At 35.5% G+C, this 23,663-nt stretch overlaps 1 protein-coding gene, 1 long non-coding RNA gene and 1 pseudogene across 7 annotated transcripts in view; 1 reads left to right on the top strand and 2 right to left on the bottom strand.

Moving 5' to 3' along the window:
- Nucleotides 1-23,663, top strand: part of LOC307195309 — a 442,224-nt gene that overhangs the window by 361,495 nt on the left and 57,066 nt on the right. The window lies entirely within an intron of this gene.
- Nucleotides 1,479-23,663, bottom strand: part of ADGB (androglobin) — a gene marked incomplete at its 5' end in the record, with an annotated part of 169,423 nt that continues 147,238 nt past the window's right edge. Inside the window, 7 exons of one of the 3 annotated variants that reach the window (XM_079939320.1) lie at nt 1,479-1,782; nt 2,676-2,859; nt 3,548-3,638; nt 9,121-9,251; nt 11,118-11,224; nt 11,958-12,134; nt 16,626-16,798. In XM_079939320.1, the coding sequence (XP_079795446.1) occupies nt 1,597-1,782; nt 2,676-2,859; nt 3,548-3,638; nt 9,121-9,251; nt 11,118-11,224; nt 11,958-12,134; nt 16,626-16,798 (1,049 nt within the window). In that variant the 3' untranslated portion in view covers nt 1,479-1,596. Of the gene's footprint in view, nt 1,783-2,675; nt 2,860-3,547; nt 3,639-9,120; nt 9,337-11,117; nt 11,225-11,957; nt 12,135-16,625; nt 16,799-23,663 lie in introns of all 3 variants that reach the window. The other 2 variants (XM_079939318.1, XM_079939319.1) reach the window with 2 other exon arrangements.
- Nucleotides 14,071-16,159, bottom strand: LOC307195221 (calcium-independent phospholipase A2-gamma-like; annotated as a pseudogene). Its single transcript has 2 exons — nt 16,146-16,159; nt 14,071-15,509 (listed from the first exon to the last, which is right to left on the bottom strand). The product of its transcript is annotated as a calcium-independent phospholipase A2-gamma-like (transcript).

The raw sequence follows: 23,663 nt of genomic DNA, 5'->3' as shown, positions 1-23,663 counted from the left end.
TCTTTTCATTCTTTTTTCTTTACTCTGCTCTGCAGTAGTTATTTCCACTATTTTATCTTCCAGGTCACTTATCCGTTCTTCTGCCTCAGTTATTCTGCCATTGATCCCATCTAGAGTATTTTTAATTTCATTTATTGTGTTGTTCATCGTTGCTTGTTTCATCTTTAGTTCTTCTAGGTCCTTGTTAAATGTTTCTTGCATTTTATCTATTCTATTTCCAAGATTTTGGATCATCTTTACTATCATTATTCTGAATTCTGTTTCAGGTAGACTGCCTATTTCCTCTTCATTTGTTAGGTCTGGTGGGTTTTTATCTTCCTCCTTCATCTGCTGTGTAGTTTTGTGTCTTCTCATTTTGCTTATCTTCCTTTTTTTGGGGTCTCCATTTTGCAGGCTGCAGGTTCATAGTTCCCATTGTTTTTGGTGTCTGTCCCCAGTGGCTAATGTTGGTTCAGTGGGTTGTGTAGGCTTCCTGGTGGAGGGGACTAGTGCCTGTGTTCTGGTGGATGAGGCTGGATCTTGTCTTTCTGGTGGGCAGGTCCACATCTGGTGGTGTGTTTTGGGGTGTCTGTGGCCTTATTATGATTTTAGGCAGCCTCTCTGCTAATGGGTGGGGTTGTGTTCCTGTCTTGCTAGTTGTTTGGCATAGGGTGTCCAGCACTGTAGCTTGCTGGTCGTTGAGTGAAGCTGGGTGTTGGTGTTGAGATGGAGATCTCTGGGAGATTTTCGCCATTTGATATTACGTGGAGCTGGGAGGTCTCTTGTGGACCAGTGTCCTGATGTTGCCTCTCCCACCTCAGAGGCACAGCACTGACTCCTGGCTGGAGCACCAAGAGCCTTTCATCCACACAGTGCCACCTGAGCAGGCAGCAAATCCACTGCCATTCTTTCCTTCTTAGCTTTCCTGAAATAAATTTGTTCTTTTGTTTATCTCATATAGTGAGAACTCCAGAAATGAGCAGCACAGGGTCAGTATGGCAGCTCCATAATGTCATCAGAGACCAGCCTCTTTCTGTTTTTGCTGCTAGAGTTGGCAGGTCTCCTGCAGAGGTGGGGGTGGCTGTCTGAAGCATACTTTTTATTAAAATTTGTTTTTAAGTTTTATTTATTTTTGGAAGTTTTTTTTTTTGAGTGTGTTTTTCATCCTTGAATCTAAACTCATACAGAGCATCATCTCTACCCTATTTAATGATTTTGAAACATATTTTTTAATATATTAAAGTCTTTAAAGTTAGAGATGAAAGAGCAATAGCTATTTTTCTCATTGTTGAATTTTTCAAAGGCAATCCTATTGGTTCACTTATGATCCTGTTCTGGCACTAACTAAAAATGAAGCAATTCAGAGTGAGACACTTACATTTTATTACATTCCAAATATTTTGAGACTATTTTTATTGAAATTTTATACTCAAATCATAGCTCTCTGGGAACAACCAATAAGTTAACGTCAAAACACAGAAAGTACTTCTAAGGTGGGAAAACGTCTATTTTCATTTGGCCTAATTAATACCTTATTCTCGTCAAAAGGCAAAGTTATAGATAATTAAAAGTAGGTTTTCCCTCTTTGGAGGAAAGGGAGTATTGGGCATGTCCTGGTCACTTTTTCTTTCCTTTCTGTTTTTTTTGTGTGTCTGGAGCCGGGACCTTCTTTTCTGGCTCTAGCCGGATCGCGGCTTCCTCCGCAGCCTGAGACTCCAATCTTTGCCGCTCAGCTTCCAGTAACTTTTTTCTGTACTGTTCCCGGATATTGAAGATCTTCTGCCGGGCTTCATCTAAGGAGTCCTAATCCAAACAAACAAACAAATAAACAAAAAACCCAAGCAAATATGATCGACTGATAGAGCCTTATTATGGTTCCATAAAAAACTGCACTCCCTTTCCTCAGGCCAACAGAATCATGTAGGAAATTATTGAAGAAAGATGAAAATTAGGTTATGGTCGCAAATGTTTCTTAGTGCATAAAACATGAGATATCAAAGGGCACATGAGATTTTACAGAATGGTAAATAAAAGAGTCAGTAGGAGAAAAATAAAGAGAAAGGTGAAGAAAGAAATGAGCAGGGATTTTGATAAAGCAACTATCTGCTTTAAATGAATTCAGGCCTAATCTGTATAAAATATGCAGCCGGTGTGTCTCTCACAGTAACTGTGCTCAGTAAATTACTAGTTCCCCATACGTATTCTAACCCTGACAAAATATATCTGATTTGTACTTGAAGAACTTTAGGTGGTATCTTTTTTCTTCCTCTCACTTACTTCAGCTTCACTTCTTAACGTGGCTGGTGCCAGCGATTTCTGAGCCTTTGGGGCATTCTGTGTAGCAAACTGGGTTGACTCTTAAGAGTTTTTCTACTGCCAGCTTAGGATTTGGCTACTTCAAGCCTGTTAATGCAATCTTCCTTCAGCTACTTTCCGACTTCACAAATATTTTGCTATTGTCTCTGCTTCCATTCTTCCCATTTTGTGGATAAATTTTCAATAGTGTATTTTAGAGGGATTTTAGGGAGTGAGTAAAATAGATGTGTATAATTAATTTGCCAATTTTCTGAGAAGTTGGGAACTAAATGTTTTCAAGACTTCTTTCTACCTGGTTACAATATGATTCTATGACACCTTTTTAATATTACAGAAGAATTTGTCAATTGTGATCCAAGTATATGCCCTTTTAGACTCACCCGCATCTCCCCGTACATCTCCAGAACTCGCCCCTTTACTTTAAGCCTTTCTTCTTGCTCAATATCACGAATGCTAAGGAGTCTGGTCCTATATTGTCGAAACTGATGGACCTCCTCTGCCTTTTGCATTGCTTGCTGCTGATTCAGCTCATCCGTTTGCAGCAGAGGATCAGTATTTGTTTTTCTTGATATAAAAACATCAAAAGAGATACATAAGTCATTTGGGAACTCTAGCATGAACTTTAGCACTCAAATAATTTAAAATCATATCAGTAGGGTGGTGGTCTGAATCAAATCAAATATCAGGAACAGAAAGAATAAATCATTATTTTTACATGGGCTAGGCTCCATTTATTAAGTCACTAATATTTTAGGAAATTATTTTAGGAAAATACCAGCAAAATTAGATGTACTATTTGAAGAGGTGTTTGTGGAATTGGTGTGCGAAGCTATGAGAATATTTTGTAGGTGTTTTCTTTTTAATTTATGAAGCTAAGTAGATTTGAAAATGTTTTCAAATTGATAAATGTGCTTGAGTAACTATATTAATCCTATTGTTTAGTTCTTAAGAAAATTCAATCTAATTAAATAATAGCAGCAGGTATGATGGGATTTTTCTGCAGCTCAACTCACCTTAACTAGGCTACAAATTAAATCTTTACAGAAAACATTTAAATGCTTTTATAACTGACTTAATAAAACATTTGTTAAATTTAACATATAAATTCTGTACTTCTAAAAATTCAAATACACTTAAAATATATTAAGCATTTAATTTCAAATTTTCTGTTGTTTAGCAACTGCCTATTGACAATCTATCCAAAATTCTATGAACACAGATATGTGCATTAACCATGTTTATTAAAACTTACCGTACATATTGACTTAAGTCTACACATTCTAGTTTTTTTCGAATAAGTTGGGGAGGCATTTCCAAAATTGTTGGGGATCGTGAACGAGGCCCTGTTGTAAAAAAAAAAAAAAAAAAGTCCTAGGCTTTCAAGAAAGAATCAATAATGACTAACTAAACGATTGTATATCTTGTTTAAATTGACAATATTTTGGACTTGCCTTGTTTAATACGATTTTAATGTGGTTTAATGACTTTATTGAAACATAATTATATTTTATGTTTATCCTCTAGCTGGTGTAACTATACTTACAGTTAAATGAAGGAGATGACAAAATGAATATAGAAAAAGATAAATATGCTCTATAAGAAGAGTAACAAAATTACTCTAATTACAGTTAAATGAAAGCAGAGACCTAAAAAGGTCATATTTTGTTACAAAATTTCATTATAAACAAGTTAAATAAACTAATATTTAAAGAGCTTGGTATATCCGTGAAAGCTATGCGAAGCACTATGGGGGTGGGATATAAAAATGTTTTCAGACACAGTATCCTATCCTCAAGAAAGTTTTAGTCCAGTAGAGTAGGCAATATATAACAGGTGAACGCTGAAAATCAAATATCAGGAGATTTTTACCCCACGGACTCAAGAACCCACAAGAATAGTTTTAAGAAAGAAATTTTAGAGACTAAGATATTAACCATTCAGCCTTTCCAGCCCATTTAGTCTCTCTTTTTAAAAAATTATTGAAGTGTAATTTACATACCATAAAAATTACCAATTTTAAAAGTATAATTCAATATGTTTTAGTAAATTTACAGAGTTATGCAACCAGCACCAAAACCCTGTTTCAAAACATTTCAGTTATCCAAATAAATTCTTTTGTGCCCTCTTAAAGTCACTCTGCATTCCCACCACAAGCCCCAGGCTTTCTGTCTCTGTAGATTTGCCTTTCCTGGATATTTCATGCAAGTAGGAATCAAAAAATTAACTTTTTAAGAAACTGTCAAATCATAGTGTTTTGATTATTGTTAGCTTCATAATAAATTCAGAAATCATGAAGGTAAAATCCTTCCTCTTGGTTCTTTATGAAAATTATTTTGGTCATTCTGGGTATTTGCATTTTCATATAAGTTTTGGGATCAGCTTGTCAAATTCTGTAAAATGTCTACTAGGATTTTGATAGAAATTTATAGATCACTATAAATTTGATCTATCTAAATTCAGTATCTAAATTCAGATACACTGAATTTATAGATCAGTTTAGGGAGAATTAATATCTTACTATATTGAGTCTTCTAGCCCCAAAGCATGGACTGCCTCTCTCTTTATTTAGATCTTTCAAAATTTCCTTCAGAAATGTTTTGTAATTTTCAGTATACAGGCCTTGCACTTTTGTTAAATTTAGTTCCATATATTTATTATTGATGCTATTGTGAATGAAATTGTCTTCTTAATTTCATTTTTTGATTGCTCATTGAAATGTAGAAATAAAAATATATTAATCTTCTATCATGTGACCTCACCAAACTCACTTGTTAGTTCTAGATGATATTCTTGGTTCTTTTCCCATGATTTCTTAGGATTTTCAATATACAGGATCAATTTGTCTGACAACACAGTTTTATTTCTTCCTTTCTGATATGGATGTATGGATAAAGTGGACATCCTATGTTCCTGAAGGTTGAAATCACTATATCTGCTTTGTCACACAGATCTCTTTATTTGATTTTTGGCTTACTTTTTGCTTTTCCTGACCAGCGTCACAGTCTCAAGCAGCTGTGATGTTGGCTATTCCAATTGTTTGCCACCAAGTTCACTATTCCTTGCAACAATATCCATGGGCATAGAACTTTTCCATGGAGCCTCAAATCAGGTAAATCCTTTTTAGCATTGGCAGCAAGACTGCTGGTTCTCCTGGCTACCACGCTACAGACCTTGGGGCTGATGAGGGAACCCCACGTTAATATGCAATAGTTGGTAGGCTAACTGTGGTAGACAGACTAATGGACCTCCGAGGATATCCATGTTCTAACCTCTGAAGCCTATGAATATGCTACCATACAAGGACTTTGCAGATGTAATTAAGGATCTCAAGATGGGACGATAATGCTGTATTAGTCAGCTGGACTAAACCCTTGTAAGGGAAAGAGAGGAATGTAGAAAAGATAGAATCCAAGAAGGAGATGAAGTGATGGTCATAGAGGAAAGAGAGAGAGGGGGAAGGAAAGAGAGACAGAGGGATTTGAAGATGCTCTGCTGCTGGCCTTGAATATAAGGAAGGAGCCGTAAGCCAGAGTCAATGGCCCTAGAAGCTGAAAATGGAAACCGATCCTCTCCAAGGGCCTCCAGGAGGAATGCTGCCCTGCCAACAGCTTAACTTTAGAATTTCTGCCCTCTAGAACTGCAAGAAGTTTGTGTTAAGTCACTAAATTTGTGGTTATTTCTTACCGAAGTAACAAGAAATTTATCCAACTAAGTTAATTTATTTTTTTGTTTAATAAATATTTTTCATTTAGTTGTACACCCTCAGAATTTTGAAATGTTTCTTAATCTTTTCCCATTTATCATTGCTTTTGGGGAGAGGATATGTCAAGTCTTCACTCTGCCATGCAAAAAATCCTGCCCTCCCACTGGCTGTTTAATCTTGCTTTTCACGTGTGGTTGGAATAGTCTCCAGGAGTATTGTAAAGTGTTTAATTTATAACAACTTTTTAAAAGGGATTATTCATAGAAATATAATCTAATGTAAAACTTTAAAAATGTAAAAAACAGTAACATCAAATTTTTCAAAACTATTTTTTCAAAAATATCATGCTTTTATAGGCATGATACCCTTGAGAAATAAAGAATATAGTAGGACAAACCCTAACTCTGCACCATTATTGAAACATAAATTCAGTCATGTTTTTCACTTTATAACATTAAATAAAACATTCCTGAAATATTGCATCTTATATACAATATGACTCTTCTAGAAACCAGTGGTTAATAACTTTTCTTTTTTCATCATGGTTGCTCTGTGATCTTAGATTTCTAAAGTTCATTTGTTTTTCTTATGAACCTATCTACTTTTGTTGCATATATTTTTGGCATTTCAAACTTGAATTGTTTCTGAAAGACACCAACTCCGCTGACTCTGACTGGAAAGAAAATGTTTTTGATTAATTGGATATTTGTGTTCTCTTGCATCCTGCCAAATAATACGTATTTAAACAGGGAGGGTATGAAAGGGGAAGAGAAGGTTAATCTTCATTTTCACTTATAAAATTGTTGTATCAGAATAGGGTGTAAGTGTAGTATGATCTTGGACCTCTAGAACAGTGCAACTCCAAGTGTGTGCCCATGCATGCATGTGTGTGTGTGTGCACGCATCGTCCGTCTGCCAACTGGTACTCTGTGGGATAAGCTCTGAAAGTGAGAGTATGCATTTAGAGATATTTTTACAGCAATTGGTCATCACTGGGTCGTTTTATTATATTTTATAAAAGTTTCAGTTTGCAACAGAATCGGCAGAAAACTTCTTTCATCATAGATTGTAAGAAAATAGCTGTTTAAAAGAAATGGTGAAGAATAGTTTGATTGATTGTGAAGCCTGGGGAAAAGATTGGGACTAAAGACAAAGATCACCTCCAGCCGTTGGAAGAGGCACTTTCCAGAGGCCTCCAGAAATAAAAGGGAAGTTGAAAAAGCAAAGTTTGAACTCTTGACCTTGATGATGGCTTGGTGTTGAGAAAGAATGCATAAGAGTGAAATCCATAATGATATTATTTACATGTCCTCTGGCATTATGAAGGAGGTTGTTCTAAGTTACCTACTATATATGAAAATAGAAAGTAGCAAGAATAAGGTAGCATTTTGGGAGTCACAAATAAATGAGTACATAAATATACATATATGTATATATGTATATAAATGTAGAGGCCAGAGCATGTAAATCTCTCACAAGGACTGTAATCTCCTATGGGCGATGCTTCCTCAGGAGTGAGGGCCAATCTGTGGTGCACCAACAGCAGAGGTGAGAGCAACACACAAAGTTCCAGAGAACAGCTAGATAGCCGGACCCATGATTTTCAAGCAGGATTCCTTCTAGAGCAACAGTACGTGGGGTACATGGCAGTGTTTCAGTGCCATAGGATGTACTAGAACCATACAATAGCACACCTCTTCTTGGTGGGAGGGGGAGTAAATTTCTTGTTGATGGTGTGTAATTCAACTTATCATATATTGAAATAAAATTGTAATAAAACATACTTAAGAATGCTTGGAAGCATTTTTTGCTTGAGGACAGCAAAAAATTAAAATAAAATTGTAATATATTAAAATAAAATTGTAATAAAACATACTTAAGTTATATTAAAATAAAAATAAAATATATTAAATAAAACTAATAAAATATTAAAATATAAAATTAAAATATATTAAAATAAAATTGTAATAAAACATACTTAAGAATGCTTTGAAGCATTTTTTGCTTGAGGACAGGCTGCTTTGGCCTCTAGGTCTTCCACCCCTGCTCACTCTTATCTTTCTTCTCTGTTTCCTGACCCCTCCTTATTACCCCAAAATGCACCCCAATAATGGGTTAATATCTAAAATATATAAACTGCTCATACGACCCAATATAAAAAAAACAACCAAACAACCTGATTAAAATGTACAGAAGACCTGAATAGACATTTTTCCAAAGAAGACATACAGATGACCAACAGGCACATGAAAAGATGCTCAATATGCTAATCATCAGAGAAATGCAAATCAAAACCACAATGAGGTAGGTATCACCTCACACCTGTTGAATGACTATCATCAAAAAGACTACAAATAACAAATGTTGGCAAGGATGTGGAGAAAAGGGAACCCTTGTACACTGCTGGTGGGAATGTGAGTTGGTGAAGCCACTGTGGAAAACAGTCTGGAGGTTCCTTGAAAAACTAAAAATAGAGCTACCATATGATCCAGCAATTCCACTCCTGCATATATATCTGAAGAAAATGAAAACACTATTTCAAAAAGATTCATGCACCCCAATATGCACATGTTCACAGCAGCAATATTTACAATAGCCAAAATATGGAAGCAACCGAAGTGTCCATCAACAGATGAATGGATAAAGAAGATGTGGTGTGTGTGTGTGTGTATGTATATATATATATATATATATATATATATAATGGAAAACTTTGTGTTAGAATAGAGATTTTAGAACATTTTAGAAACCAAATATTTAAAATTTGTTATAAAAGATGTAGTATACTATAGATCAAACTGTTTTTAGTGACAACTGTATATGCGATCTGTGCATTTTTAGTATTCGTAGACACAGAAAACTGTGAAAATATAACTGCTACTTAAAACTATGTGAAAATATAACTGCTACTTAAAAATATAAAAATAAATTTCCCACTTTTATCTTTAGGTTAAGTATTTAGTAATCAGGTCCTTGAGCAGATTACCAACTCTGATAATCAAAATGAAGACCTGTACACATATTTTTCTATGTTTAACCCTAGCCATCATGTGCTTAACTATCTTTTCCAGAATTTTTATTTTAAGATATGTGTTTATCCTACCAATAAAGGCAATACTTACTGATATTTTCCTTCTGCATGCTCTGCTCACGCTCTTCCTTCCCTGTGGGGGATGATCCTTCACTTTCACTACTTGTTGATTTTGCCAGATCCTTGAAGCCCTTGTTTGTCTGCCACTTCTTCCACAGCATACTCCCTGATAGTACAGTCTCTCTGTTATCTAAACTCATGGAACTCTTTGTATCTGACTCTTTTATGGCACTTGAAGGTGTTTCTACTAAATATGATATATGCATTACCGAAAAAACTTGCATTCTATGAAATCACATACAAAAATAGCGAGACATAGAATACATAAATACGTAAAGCTCAGAAACAGAAAAAATTAATTCATGGTCATAGAGATCAAATAGTTACTTTCAGGAAGGAAAAGGCTGGGAAAGAGAATGAAGAGGACTATTGGGGTGTATTAAGGGTTTTTTATCTTGATCTAAATGGGGTGGCTCCTGAATATACACACATATGAAAATACATCAAGCTGTGCAATTAAGATTTGTACCTTTTTTGCCTGTATGTTACATGATAAGGTCAGCCTTCTCTGAGCTCTGTTCTCCACTAGGCCTTGTCCTTGACTTGTGATGAATCCCAGTTTTAGCCAGGAATCCTGCCAAACTAGTTTATCAAGAATCCCCCTACTCTTGATATCCAATTAAACTCCTCTTCCTCCACACTTGATATTTAATCAAATTTCTCTTCCCTGACGTTTGATACCTAACCAAATTCCTGTAAGTAATTTTTCATCCACTCCCTGCTAGTTAGTTATAAATCCTCACTGTTTCTGTTGTTTTCAGAGTTGAGTTCAATCTCTCCCCTATTGCAATAGTCATAAATAAAATCTTCTTTGACATTTTTAACGTGTCCAGTGCAATAAATTTCCTTTTACATACAAATTAGCACAACATTTAAAAAATTAATAATAAAATCTAGAGCCTAAAGAAAAAGAACTGTATTCTATTCACCTTTATATTCTATTCACCTTTATATTCCTAACATTACATTAAACTCTACCAATTAGAGGAGTGAGTACTTTAGGAGTTAGAAATATTTCAGATCCCAACTTGGTCACTTTTTAGATGTATGGCATAGGAAGAATAAGGTGACCATCTGAGCTTTGGTCTCTAAATCTACAAAATGGAAATAGTAAGGTCTACCTCATAGTTGCTGTAGGTTAAAGTGAGATAATAAACATAAAGCACTTTGAGCAGTGCCCATCCCAGAATAACAGGATTGGGGTGATATTTATTTTTTATCCCCTTCACATGAAATGTTAAGGGACATTACTTTTATAACAATTATTGAGTTATACTCCTGAAGATGTAAAAGTGGAAAAGCACGATTTGGGATGTGAATGTCTTCAGCCTCCCTGGACAACTCAGCATGGTGATAGATGGAGGTATAGCCAAGTGTTTGTGGGAAGAGCCCTGGGGTGATGGAGAGCTCTGTCTGCATGCTGCCTCTGTCCCTGGGTAGCTTGTGAATTTAGCAAATTACTCTGGGCCTGGGTCCTTACTGGCAAGTTGGAAATAATATTTATATCAGTGAGTTGATGTGAGTATTGGATGAAATAATTAGTATTTTATAGCTCCAGGCCCATGGCAAATTGTTCACTGAAAGTAGTTAGCTTTCTTACTTTGATTCTTATTGCTATTGTTTATTGCTATTGCGATTAGAAAGGTGCCAGATTTATAGTTGTGAGCCTGCCTTCAAGTTCACATACTGCTACCTTCTAATGAGGGTTTCATCTTTTTTTCATCTTATTTCTGGTTTCATCTTTTCTTAAATGGGGAAGATTATATCTACTTGGGGACAAAGTGAACACCTGCTTGGTAAAAAGAAAATGCTTGAGAATCTATTTTCTTACAAAACTGTCTATAACTTTACAATCCTATAATGAAATAGATTCTGAAATTTTTCTTTTTACCAAGCATGACTTGCTGACTAGCTTTGAAGAGGTGCAAGTAACAGCTCCGTGCTTGGGGCAGCTGGGGTAGGGTTCACTGACCTTCTTCCCCTTCTTTGGTTTGGCTTTCAGACATAGGCACACACTCAGCATCAGGTGTTTTCTTAATGAACCGGCTGAGATAATGGAGACGCGCCTGGGCAGCCTAAAGGACAGACATTATCAACACACATTACAGGCAACACCATCTCAACAGTACTCAAAAGACACAGGAAAATGTGAATGAATACGGCAGTCTGAACCAGACCGGCTCTTATGAATTACCAAAGAAAAACTCCAATTCTGAACCATCCATGATCTTGACAGTGATTTGTGAGAACTAATGAAGAAGTCCTAAAACTCATACGCTGTGCATGCTAGCTTAGATCCAGGTGCTCTTGAACCTTTTTCATCTGCCTCAATAACCCTGAGTTGGGGACATGAAGCACATATAAATAATAATGTTTCACTATGGCAATGATTCTTATCTAAAATATAGAGAGGAGGAATCATGCGGTATGTGTATTCCACAAGGGCAGCACATGATTTTTCTCTATCTAAGCACATGAAAGCACATATTAAACATTTTTATGCTTTCTTAGTTGGGAGTGTTAAGGACAGAGTGTTAATCCCAGATGATGTGAAAGGACAAGGCTACCTACAGTTTGGGCCATAAGTGGCACCATTATGTGCTTTGCTTTTGGAAGTCATCTGGGTATCCGGATAATAACATTTCACTATGTGTTCAAATGTGGTCTTAATATTTAGTTAGTTGATGCCTGACAAAATTCCAGATACTTCCTAAAGGAAAGACTATGTTGTTTCACCAATATGGCTCTTGCTTCAGACCACGCCCAAGGAATGAAAGGTAAAAGGACAACTTTTCAAACTCAGGTAACCTTGATCGATCTTCCTGGTTCAGTCATCTCCCAGGCCTGCTTCATGGCTCGGATTTCATCTGCTCGTTCTGTATCTTTTTTCACTTCAAAAAAGTCTGCTTCATTGTATTCAGTGACCAACCTCAAAATCCAGTAGGGTTTATTTGGGTCTTCTTGTTGAGGGTGAGCAGTGGGTATCTGGCAAAGTAAAGTAAAAACCTTGGGGTCAGATGCTTTCCTCCTTTCAAAAGGATCTAGATTTTACCCTGTGACCCATAATTTCACTTAAGTATTTAAGCCAAGAGAAAGGAAAACATATATTCACAAAAAGATTTGAAAAGAATATTTATTATAGCCTCATTCTTATTAGCCTAAAAAGGGGAAACAATATAAATATCTGTCAACTGATGAATAGATAAACAAATTGTAGTATGTTCATACATGGACTACTACTTAACATTAAAAAGTAATAAACTATTAATGCATACCACAGTGTGGTTGAATTCCACAGACAGACATTATACAGAAATAAAGAAGTTGAGCACAAAAGAGTACTTCTTGTATGAATCATTTGTATGAAATTCCAGAACAGGCAAAATTTGCCTGGGGGAGAGGTATGGGGATGACAGAATCCACTGCAAAGAGGTTTTAAGGGAATTTCTAAGCTTATGGAAATGATCTATAATCTAAACCTTGATAGAGATGTGGGTTACATGGTGAATTCACTTGTCAAAACTCACTGAATTGCACATTTAAGATTGTTGCATATCACTCTATGCAAATTTCACCTAAAAACTGTAAATAAAAATAATTCTAAATTGCACTTAGGCTCACTCATACCATCTCTTTACAAGAATGAGGGCAAGAATAGTTGATCATTTCCAAGCCTGGATATACTTGATATATATTCATTAGGTAAGTTAACATTTTGCTGTCTTGTAGGATCACTTTCACGGACCTTAGGCTGGGAGCAGATTGACATAGGACTTGAAAATGTCTAGATAAGTGAGGCTTATTGGTAGCAATCTGTTAAGGAGACGAGCTTGAGTCTGATGAGTTACTAGCATTTTACATAAGACTGAGACAATGTCAGTAATCCATATTACATAACGCAGATGGGGAAGTGGAGATTGGGGGGGCCACTGAATAAAGTTTTCACGTGTAGTTTGGTTTTAAGGTTATCAAAAGACCTCCTAGCTTTCTGCAATATTCCCTTAATATTCTGATGAAAATTTAAATCTCACAATTGGATATTCTTTTATTTCTTCCTTCTAAAACACAGTACATAAGCTTTTACCACCTTTTATATTGCTTGATAAGTGAGTTTTTCAGAAACTTCTCTGGGATCAAGTTTTGATTAGGGAAGGGAGCACTATGAAGAACTAAGGGAAGGCCACATGTCTATAAGAATTTATGGATTGAATTTAGCTTATTTGCTTTAAACTTGAATGGTTTTGTTGTTGTTAATGATAGGACTATTTTCTCAGAAAATTCAAATAATTGATTTTATAAACTGGAGTTACATCTAGAAAAGTTAACACACAGCATTATCTTGAAGTTTCAAGGGGAAAAAAGTGGTTGACTGGAACTTCACCTATGTTTTTGAGCAAAACAATGTTGAAAGAAACACATTTTGAATAGAAAATTTTATCTGGCTCTTTCATATTTCAAACGTAATTGTAATTTGACAGAGAGCGTTCCATTTGTCTGCATTTGTTTAGATGATATTACACTAAAAGGCAGTATTTGGACTGTAGAATGTAGCTAGTGAGAACATAAGTAATATAAATTTAAGAAGAAATTAGCTTTTCCATATGAAATAAAATAAAGGATCAAATAAATTCAACATGATTCTGGTGACTAAAGCAAAACTACAAAGTATATTATTATAGTTTTTGGTTTCCTGTTTGGCCCATATGTTAAACTTTCAAACATCAAACAATATAATACTAATAGCTACTAAAACCAACTAGCACAATATTAAGGTTCCTAAAGCTTAGTTCATTTTTAATGTCATAAAAACCCAATTCCCATTTGAATTCTGTAACCAAACATACCTTTTGTGCTTCACAAGATATTCTAAACATTGTCTCTTTCAGGATTCCCTAGAATTCTTGAGTATTTGAAAGTTAACTCAAACTGAATCCCACAATTCCTTACTAAATTTGGTGGATCTTCTGAGCAGGCTTTCATTTTGGAGAATATGCATACATTCTTCAAAATTTTGAAAAGAACAGAGGCTTTCACACATGTCAGTTTTTAGTTTCATCCAATCATTAGTTTTCTGAAGAACTTTTTTCTTGACAATATTTTTGCAAGTTTTTAATTTTTTTTCTTCATTTCTTTCTATGTACTTCAACTCTTTTACCTGCAGCTTATCCAGCTTTTCATTTTAACTTTCATCTAGAGGTAAAGATTTTACGCATGGCAAGACTGAATCTAAAAATAGGTGTCAGGAAGTAATATAATAGATCATCAAGTATTATATGGGTTTCTTCTCTATCTGTAGCACTGTTGATAACTTTAGACAGTTCAAGCTTGTGTATGTCACCGTGTTTCTCACATCACTTTCATGATGTCCAATGTCATAGGCACTCTAATGGTATGTCTGGCCAAAGACATTTACACTCATGCATTGCTAATGCTGAGGGGTTATTCGGAAGCAAATCTCCATTGTGATGAAGATCATTTTCCAAATGCACACTTTGCAAAGTAGCCTGGAGCAGCAGATATGGCTGTAGTGGCCTTCCACATCTTATACTGACAGCCTCCCAACTGGTAAGAGTTGATTCCAGGAAAATGACCATAGTTTCAGAAAACAAAAGTTGTTGGCACTTTCCCTCTGTTTACCATGGTAATTACTGCAGCTACCTTAGGACTTCTGGGATTTCTTGCTGTTTCTGTCATTGGTGTGTATCCCATTCTATCCTTAAAAATATTTCCCCAAGTTTGTCGTAAAATGCAGGGCTCCAACTCATTTTGACTGTTCCAACAATGATATTTTGTGAAAACACATCTCATCCTAATTTTCGATAAAGTTCCTCACATTCATCCAAGGGCATATGAAACAGCCCCAACATGAAAGCTAATATGGCACCTGTACTTCCACCACAAATACAGTCAGAGGGCTGGTGAACTGGCTTCTGAGTGAGTTCACCTGATTTCCGCAATGTCTAAAAAGCAACCACACCCCTTGTTCTTCCATCATCAGTTGTGCGAATTAGGATTCCTCTTTCTTCACTGGATTCATGCAACCAAATTAAGGCCAGAATTTCTCTAACTGCAGCCTGAAGAATGCCATCCTTAATTTGTCTCAGTCATAATAAATATGGAATAATTCTTTCATTGGCAGCCACTCCTTTTCCCTCAGGAAATTCTTGAAGATGAAAAGTCAGTTGTTCAACCCTATTAATGCAGAGCTTTGGCTCAGTTGTTCTTAATGCTTGAATAAATGCCCAGGTTCTGTCATCAGTACTCATCCTGGCAATCTTGTCTTGTTGAAGAGATAAACGCTTTTTCTTCTCTCCGTTTTTGTCTTTGCTAATAGTCTGCTCAGTTTTTAACTGCCTCTTCCTGTTCTTTGGACTGAATCATACTTTAATTTGGGAATGTATCCACCAATTTAACCACCTACACTAAAGTTTGTACACCTTCAGTGGGATGAGAAAGAGAGTTAGCTGTACTTTGTTTAGTAGAAACTAGAAGAACCTCATTTGTCCTCTTCTTCCTTCCTCTGACCTGTATCTGGTACAGCTTGTACTCTTTTGTCTGGACTATTGCAGTGCTTTCTGGTGGTTTTCCCATCTCTTATCTTTTCCCCTTTAATTTCATACCCTTAAAAGTCACCAAGGTATCTGAAATGTAAATCTGATCATGTCAGTACACTTCTTAAAGTCAGTACACTTCTCAAAGTCCCACCTCCCAGCCCTGTGTAGCCTAAGCTGTGATCACAAATGATAGGAAGATTTTGTCCTCACAGGTAATTTGTTTTGAGTTCAGTGTTTTAAAATAACTTGAATTTGAGTATCTTTAGGACTCTGCTTGCACTCCTCAAACTTGCCACCCACATACTCTTCCTTACCATTAATCATTGGGATTACCTATCTGGTCCTGAAAAAATTTGGACTCAGGACCTCTGGCTTGTAGATAGAGTCTCAGCTTTCTAACCAGGCTTTCTAAAAGGCTCCCCTCCACCTGACCCTTACTTACCCTTCCAGCCTCATACCCCATACCTTAGTGGCTCAAAAACCAAATTGTGTTGGATTTTTGCCTCTGAATGTCTTTGCTCACTGATTCAGTTCAGGACTCCTCTAGGCAGAGGCTGAAATAGGTACCTATCCTTTCTACCCTGTGCATACCATATCTAACATTACAACTCTCTCTTTACTTTCAGTCTCCTCCATTAGACTGTGAGTTCCTTGAAGGTAGGGACTTTATAATATTAATATTAGAAACCCAAGTCCCCAAAACAGTGTCTTACATATTAAAAGCTCAATTAACACTTTTTGACACTAAACTAAGGAAGACTGCTTACAGAAGGTGCCCAAGGAATGTCTTTAAGGTATCTAGATGATTGCTGGAAACAGGGAGATGGAATTTTTCAGGTTTTACTTAAAAGATATGGGAAAATAGGGACCCAATGAATCTAAGTTTATTAAATGACTCCAATAAAAAAAGCATCACACCCACCTGAGGCTCAACGCGAGGCACTTGTTTTTCTTTGGCTATCTTTTCTTTCTCAGAAGACTTTTCTTTGCCTTTCCTTGTTGTTTTGGAAGTTCCTAAAGATTTTTGTCCCTCACTAATAGTGTGGAAATCTGGACTTCCAAAGGTAATTAATTCCTCATGTTTCTCTCCATGTGCTAGAAAAACAAAAAAAGGAAACCAGTGAGTCATGATATAATAATAAAATCATGTCATGTAGGAAAAAGGGAAGAAGTCAGAAAAATGGTTAGCCTAAGGCATTTGGATTTTTTTTCTTTTTTTAAACAAGCAGGTGAGCAAACAAGCAGACAGCCCTTTTATAAAGATCTGTGTGACTCTCTTTTGTACAATTGAGAAATAATTCACATACTATAAACTTCTCATTGAAATGTATAAATCATGGTTTTGGTTTATTCATAAGGTTATATAATGATCATTACTATCTAATTTGTTTCTGATCTGGATGCTCTCAGTTCATTTTCTTGCCTAATTGCCTTGGCTAGTATCTCCAGTACAATATTGAATTGATTATTCTCTGCTTTAATATTTATTATTCCCTTCCTTCTGCCTACTTTGGGTTTACTTCTTTTCTTTCTTTTCCAGTTTTCTAGTTTTTTAAGGTGGAATATTAAGTTATTGATTTGAGATCTTTGTTCATTTTAAATGTAAGAATTTATAGCTATAAAGTTCCCTCTTAGTACTGCTTTCATTGTATCTCATAAGTTTTGGTATGTTGTTAGTTGTTTTTCATTCATCTCTAAGTATTTTTAAATTTCCCTTATGGTGCACTTTATTTCTTCATGTGGATACAAGTTACTGCATAGTGTCCTTTGATTTCAGCCTGAACGATTTCCTTCAGTATTTCTCATAGGGCAAGTTTGTCAGTGACAAATTTTTTCAGTTTTTGTTTTTCTGGGAATGAGGCTTTGAAAGAGATTCAGTTCCATTTTCCTGTACCAGGAATACAGGCTGTTAGTTTTTAAGGTTACTGCTGGCTGGAGACCAGGGGATGGGACTGGGGCAAGTAAAAATGTCATAAAGCTTACTGTTCTTAAAGAGATATGGCTGTTTTTCTTGAATAAAGCCTTTGTTAATTTCCAGAATTCTGAAAAGTTGATTCTGATCATCTCTGCCAGTTTTTTCATTGTTTTTATGGAGGAGTAAATTTTTGGAGTCCTTTTTCCTGCTATTTCCATTGGTGTCCTCCTGGATTTCTCTTCTTATTTGAAGCTTCTGAGTTATCTCTGCATGCTGTTTGCCTGGGGCAGAGTCCTGAGAGAACGGAGAACTCACATAGGCTAGGTCTCTCACAGCTGCCTGGAGACCTTGTCATAAGAGCATGAAATATCAAAAAACTCTGTGGAGTATGTGAGATTCCATACTAAACAGCTCAGCTCTTGAGTGTGATGAGTAGGCAAAGAAAAAAGTGGACTGATTTAACTTGTGAGCAGAAAAGTGAAAATAATGAGACCACAGAATGAAAATAAGGTTAAGAGTAAGAATGAGGCACAAGGGTAGAAATGATGAGCCATAGAAACTGAATCAAGAGAAAAAGAAAGAAGAAAAGAAGACAAAGATTTTTATAGGAAGCCACACAGTAAAATCACCTTTTATCAGAAACCCAGGATAGAATGTAGAGAGGCTGCAAAGGACATATTTTCTCTTTGCTTCTTTGATATCCTTTGTTAACCAAAAACTTTGAGGTTGAAGAAACACTATTTGCACAGAAATGGAAGCCCATTTATTTCAGCACCGCTTCCCTGCAGAGGCTCCTCATGCTGTCTCTGCTATATAGAGATGGTGCAGTACCAGCTCTTCATCTTGCCCAATATGAGGTGACTGGGCTTCAACCAGTCTCAGTGGCCACAGCTACCACCTCACTTAAATCCAGGTCCCAGAGATCTCAATGCCAGCAAAATCAGGAGTTAACTACAGTTTAGAGATCTATCTGTGGCCAATGCTACATAATAGTACCTCATAAAAACTGGAGTAGAAGAATTCATTCTTTTTATCTTGTGCAGCCAGACAACTGTGTTACCAGTTATGCTATGCTTACTGTAAAGCAGCAGTTCACAAATTTGATGAATGTATGAATCACTAGGGAGTCTGGAAAATGTAGGTCTTGAAGCCCAAACCCCAGAGAGTCCAACCCCTTAGAGTTTGATATGGGGCCCAGGAATGTACAGCTTTAAAAACTATCTCAGGTGGTTCTGATTCATACTTAGAGAAACACTGCTTTAAGAAATGTATACAGTTTTCCCTTTACTTGGAAGCAAATGTTGCAAGGGGATGGGCGGAAGGGAAGAATACCAGTGAATTAAGAGTTCAGTGAAGCTGAAGGTTCCTTTACAAGAGTGGTTTTCACACTTTAGCCTGTGTCAGAACCACCTGAAGGGCTTGTTAAGAAACAGATTTCTGGACCCCACCCCCCAAAGTTTCTGATTTGGAAGGTATGAGGCGGAGCCCCCAAATTTGCTTTGTAACAAGTACCCAGGTAGTTCTGAGGCTGCTGGTCCAAGGACTGCACTTAGAGAAACACGGGTTTACATTTAGGAGGGTATAATTACCTTTTCCCAATATGAAGGATTTCGCTTTATGTTCTATTATTTTTTCTAACAAATACCCAAGTATTGGGAGAGCAAATGATATTTGTTGAATCCCTACGATGTTCTTTCTCTTTTAATTCTCAAAGAATCCCAGCAGGGTAGGTTCAGAGAGTTTATGTAATTTACTCAGACTCTCCCAACTGATAAATTGAATCAGCATTCAAGTAACAGTTCAAAGGACATGTCAGTCCCTTTCAAAATCGGAGTCTTGTAAGTCACCCCATCAGCAAAGTAAAACAGTAATTGCGAAGAATCCAGATCTTATTTCACTTGGTGCCAGTTATTGGCTGCTTTCAAAGTGGGCACAGAGCAACTGCACAACCGCAAGTGGACTGTAAGCACCGTGATTTTACAAGGGGGCAGCTTGCCTTTCTGCCAACAATCCCAGCCTGCTGAGAAGTGTTGTGCTAGGGAAAATCCTTTGGTCAAATAATCAAAAGACTTAGAAGTGAATCCTGGATCAGCCACTGTAGGTTAACTTTGGCAGGTTTATTGTATTCATAAAACTTGAAACCTAAGACTGTGCCACAGGCTTTAAAAAAAATCAATAAAAAACATTTAAAATAGGATCTTACCTAGTATCATACACCCCAGGTTTTTAAGATGTTAACAGATGTCAGATGAAATGGAATCTCAAGCTGCTCCATTAGGTATTTCTGGTGCTTTCTTTTTCTCACTACCCATAATTCTTAGTGTTTGAGTCATACATTTAGGCATGTTTGATTCCACTCAAATTAACATACTCTAATATTCAAGTTTACATATGTGAACATTTACTAGAGTGTGAGGCACACAGCAGGTGTATACCATCCTCTTTCTTTACATTATTAATATATACAGTAAAATAATTTCCATATTATTTAATGGCTTACAATATGGTAACTTTTTCTTCCAGGAATTACAAGTTCAACAAAGGTGAGGATATCATTACATACTTCATTTTAAATTCCTAATTTCACCTAGTGTAGGGCTGAACTCATAGTATGTATTCATTATCAGATTGCCTAAGTTTAATATATAAAGCTTTATAGGGAATCTGTATGTGTTGGGAGCATATATGTCAGTAAGATGCAAGAATAAATATCCTAGTAGGTCAAAATTGTGAAAAATGTGACCCCGCTTTGCATAGTCATGTAATTAGGAGAATTACAGAAATATAATTTTGATTTTATGATTAAAATTCAGTGCTTAGATTTATATATCCAGAAACTAAAAGTGGTTGGGATTTGAACATTAATATAATTTCTCAACTAGCAAACTTGTTTACAACAAAGTATACATTTACCAACTACAATCACACTTGGTAAATGTAAACAGAAACGCCATGTATATATGAATATATAAATATATATAGTAAATATATATAGTATCTACAATGCTTGGTTTCTTCAAATACTCTGAACTGGATACACCATGCATGTATTGTGCCTAAGAAAAAGCAATAATATAATATTTATTAGAGTTCAGGAAATAATGTTATAATCCTGCTAACAAAGTTAGCAGTGGGACTTGAAACCAAACACTTTTGAGAATGATAAAGTTTAATGCGAATAGATTAGAACTTCAAGTATGCAGGCCAGCAATATAAACAAAAGGACTCAAAATAACAAGACCGCTAATTATGTATAAAGGCAGATGATATCACTAAGTATTACCTGCTCAAGATTCTCCATTTTCTATTTTCTTAAGTGAAAGTAAGCAATTTTTACTGAAACTTAAGTATTGAAATATACTAAAGGTGGCACTGTTGCTTCATGTTAACCAGAGGCCAAACTTCCTAAAATTTTATAATAGAAATAGCCTAGGTTGTACCATGTTTCAGGCCTTATATTTTATCATGAGTTATAAAGATGTAAAATTTTGAAAAAAATTAAATTATATATTTTAAAAAATTATATATTTTATTTCTCATAATAAATGTTTCAGGCCTTATATTTTATCATGAGTTATAAAGATGTAAAAAATTAAATTATATATTTTAAAAAATTATATATTTTATTTCTCATATAAATTAAATCAGTAAATAGGGCAACATTTCCATTTAATCTACATAAAATTTTAAATTGGGTCATCAATGTACAAATAAAAAAACACTTGACCAATTTATGTTTGATATATTTTAAATTGAAAAGCAAGCTAAGTGAATAATTTTAAGACATTAATAACTTAATTTCTCTAAAATATATCACACTCTTAAGGTTAAAGTTTGTAGGTTATGAGTTGTAAATATAATTGACAAGTGGAAGTGGGCATATTGATATGTTTTAATTTAAACAAATTGGCTAACTAAAAAAACATATTTATAAACATGAAATTAGAGAAGGATTATTCTGAATTCAAAAGCCACTTAACTTTCAAACAGATTGAAACATATTCTTTCAAATAGATAATTTTCCTGGTTCATTTTAAATACAATTCAATCCTGAATTGCTTTTCTACTTTCAGCAAAAAATGTATTAGGTGACACAAGGTGTCATTTAATTTTAGCAGCTGATCATTCACACATAAACTTGTCAAATGTGATGTCAAAAAAGACATATAATTAAAGACTTATTTTCTAGTTGGAATACACAATAATGATAAAGCCGTTTTCTGAAGTGCTACTAGGTTCTAGGAACTTTATATATATTATCTTGAATCTTCCAAACAACTTTGAAATAGAGGAGTTATTATATAATATAGGAGTTATTCTAATTTTGCAGGTGATAACCCAGTTTCAGGTAGTGGAATGTACAGTAGTTAGCCACTCTACTGTATTTCTCCACTTAATGTTAACTTCCTTTTAAAAACTTAATTCATATTATTAATTTTGTACCATAATCAAGATCTACATTTTACATTACTCTAGTTCATAAATTATACTACCGTGTTCCGTTACTGAAAATCCATCTGTGTCGGACAATTTGAACTTGAGAAACGTACATTACATTCCCAGGACTTATTTATCATGTAAATGGAAGTTTGTGCCTTTTGAGCACTTTTACTCAATTTCTATGTCCCGCAGCCACCTCTCTGGCAGCCACCAATCTGTTCAATGTTTCTATGAGTTCCATTATTTCAGATTCCACATGTAAGTGAGATCATACAGCATTTGTCTTCTCTGTCTGACTTATTTTCTCTTATCGTAATGTCCTCAAGCTTCATTCCTGTTGTTGTGAAAGACAGGTTTTTCTTCTTTTTATGGCTGAATAATACTCCATTGTGCATACCTACCACAATTTCTTTACCCATTCATCAATCAATGGACACTTGGGCTGTTTGCATGTCTTGGCTATTGTAAATAATGCTGCAATGAACATGTAGGTGCAGATATCTCTTGGAGATAATGTTTTCATTTCCTTAGGATATATACCCAGAAGTGGATTTGCTAGATCATATGGCAGTTATAGTTTTAATTTTTTGAGGAAACTTCATCCTCCATCCGTAATGGCTGCACCAATATACATTTCTACTAACAGTGTACAAAGTGTTCCCCATTCTCCATATTCTCGCCAGTACCTGCTACCTCTTATCTTTTTGATAATAGCCATCCTAACAAATGTGAGGTAAAATCTCATTGTGGTTCTGAATTACATTTCCCTAATGTTTAGTGATGTTGAGCATCTTTTTGTGTGTCTGTTGGCCATCCGTATGCATTCCTTGGAAAAATGTCTATTCAGGTCCTCTGCCCATTTTTTAATTGGATTGTTTCTCCTTTTGATATTGAATTGTATGAATTCTTTATATATATTGGATATTAACCTTTTATCAGATATATGGTTTGCAAATATTTTTTCCCATTCCATAACTTGCTTTTAATTTTATTGATGGTTTCCTTTGCTGTGCAGAAGCTTTTTAGTTTGATGTAGTCCTACTTGTTTATTTTTGCTTTTGTTGCTTATACTTTTGGTATCGATACCAAAAAATTATCATTAAGACTGATGTCAAGGATTTTATCCCCTATGTTTTCTTCTAGTTTGTAGTTATATACAAATTTTAGGATTTTACTTTTTCTGTGAAAAATGCCACTGTAATTTTGATAGAGACGACATTGAATGTACACATGTCTGTGGGTAGTACAAACATTAAAAAAATATATTGGATTAGAAGCCAGACCTTCAGGCAGTAGCTTTTAAAGTATGCAAATAGACCTTTCAGGGAAAAACTGGGAGATGGGCAGTTCTGTCTGCTGTCTCTGCACTGAGCCCTGGAGGCCAGAGCATCCTTGGAAGCCTACTAAGAACTATTTGCTATATAGTCTTATGGGTCTTGGTGGACAAAACCCCACTGGCCTTTAGAGCTAGGTGTTTTGGGTGCCAGTCACTCATGTGGAAATTTTAATAGCTGGAGCACTAGACGTTCAGTCCAAACCCTTTGCTTTGGGTGTTGTGAGTTCCCTTCCAATTGTATGTCACTATGCTGGGTATGGGGTTTATGG

The sequence above is a fragment of the Stenella coeruleoalba genome (genome assembly GCF_951394435.1).
Source record: "Stenella coeruleoalba genome assembly, chromosome: 12".
Taxonomy (NCBI): domain Eukaryota; kingdom Metazoa; phylum Chordata; class Mammalia; order Artiodactyla; family Delphinidae; genus Stenella; species Stenella coeruleoalba.
This window is presented reverse-complemented; position numbering and strand designations above follow the sequence as displayed.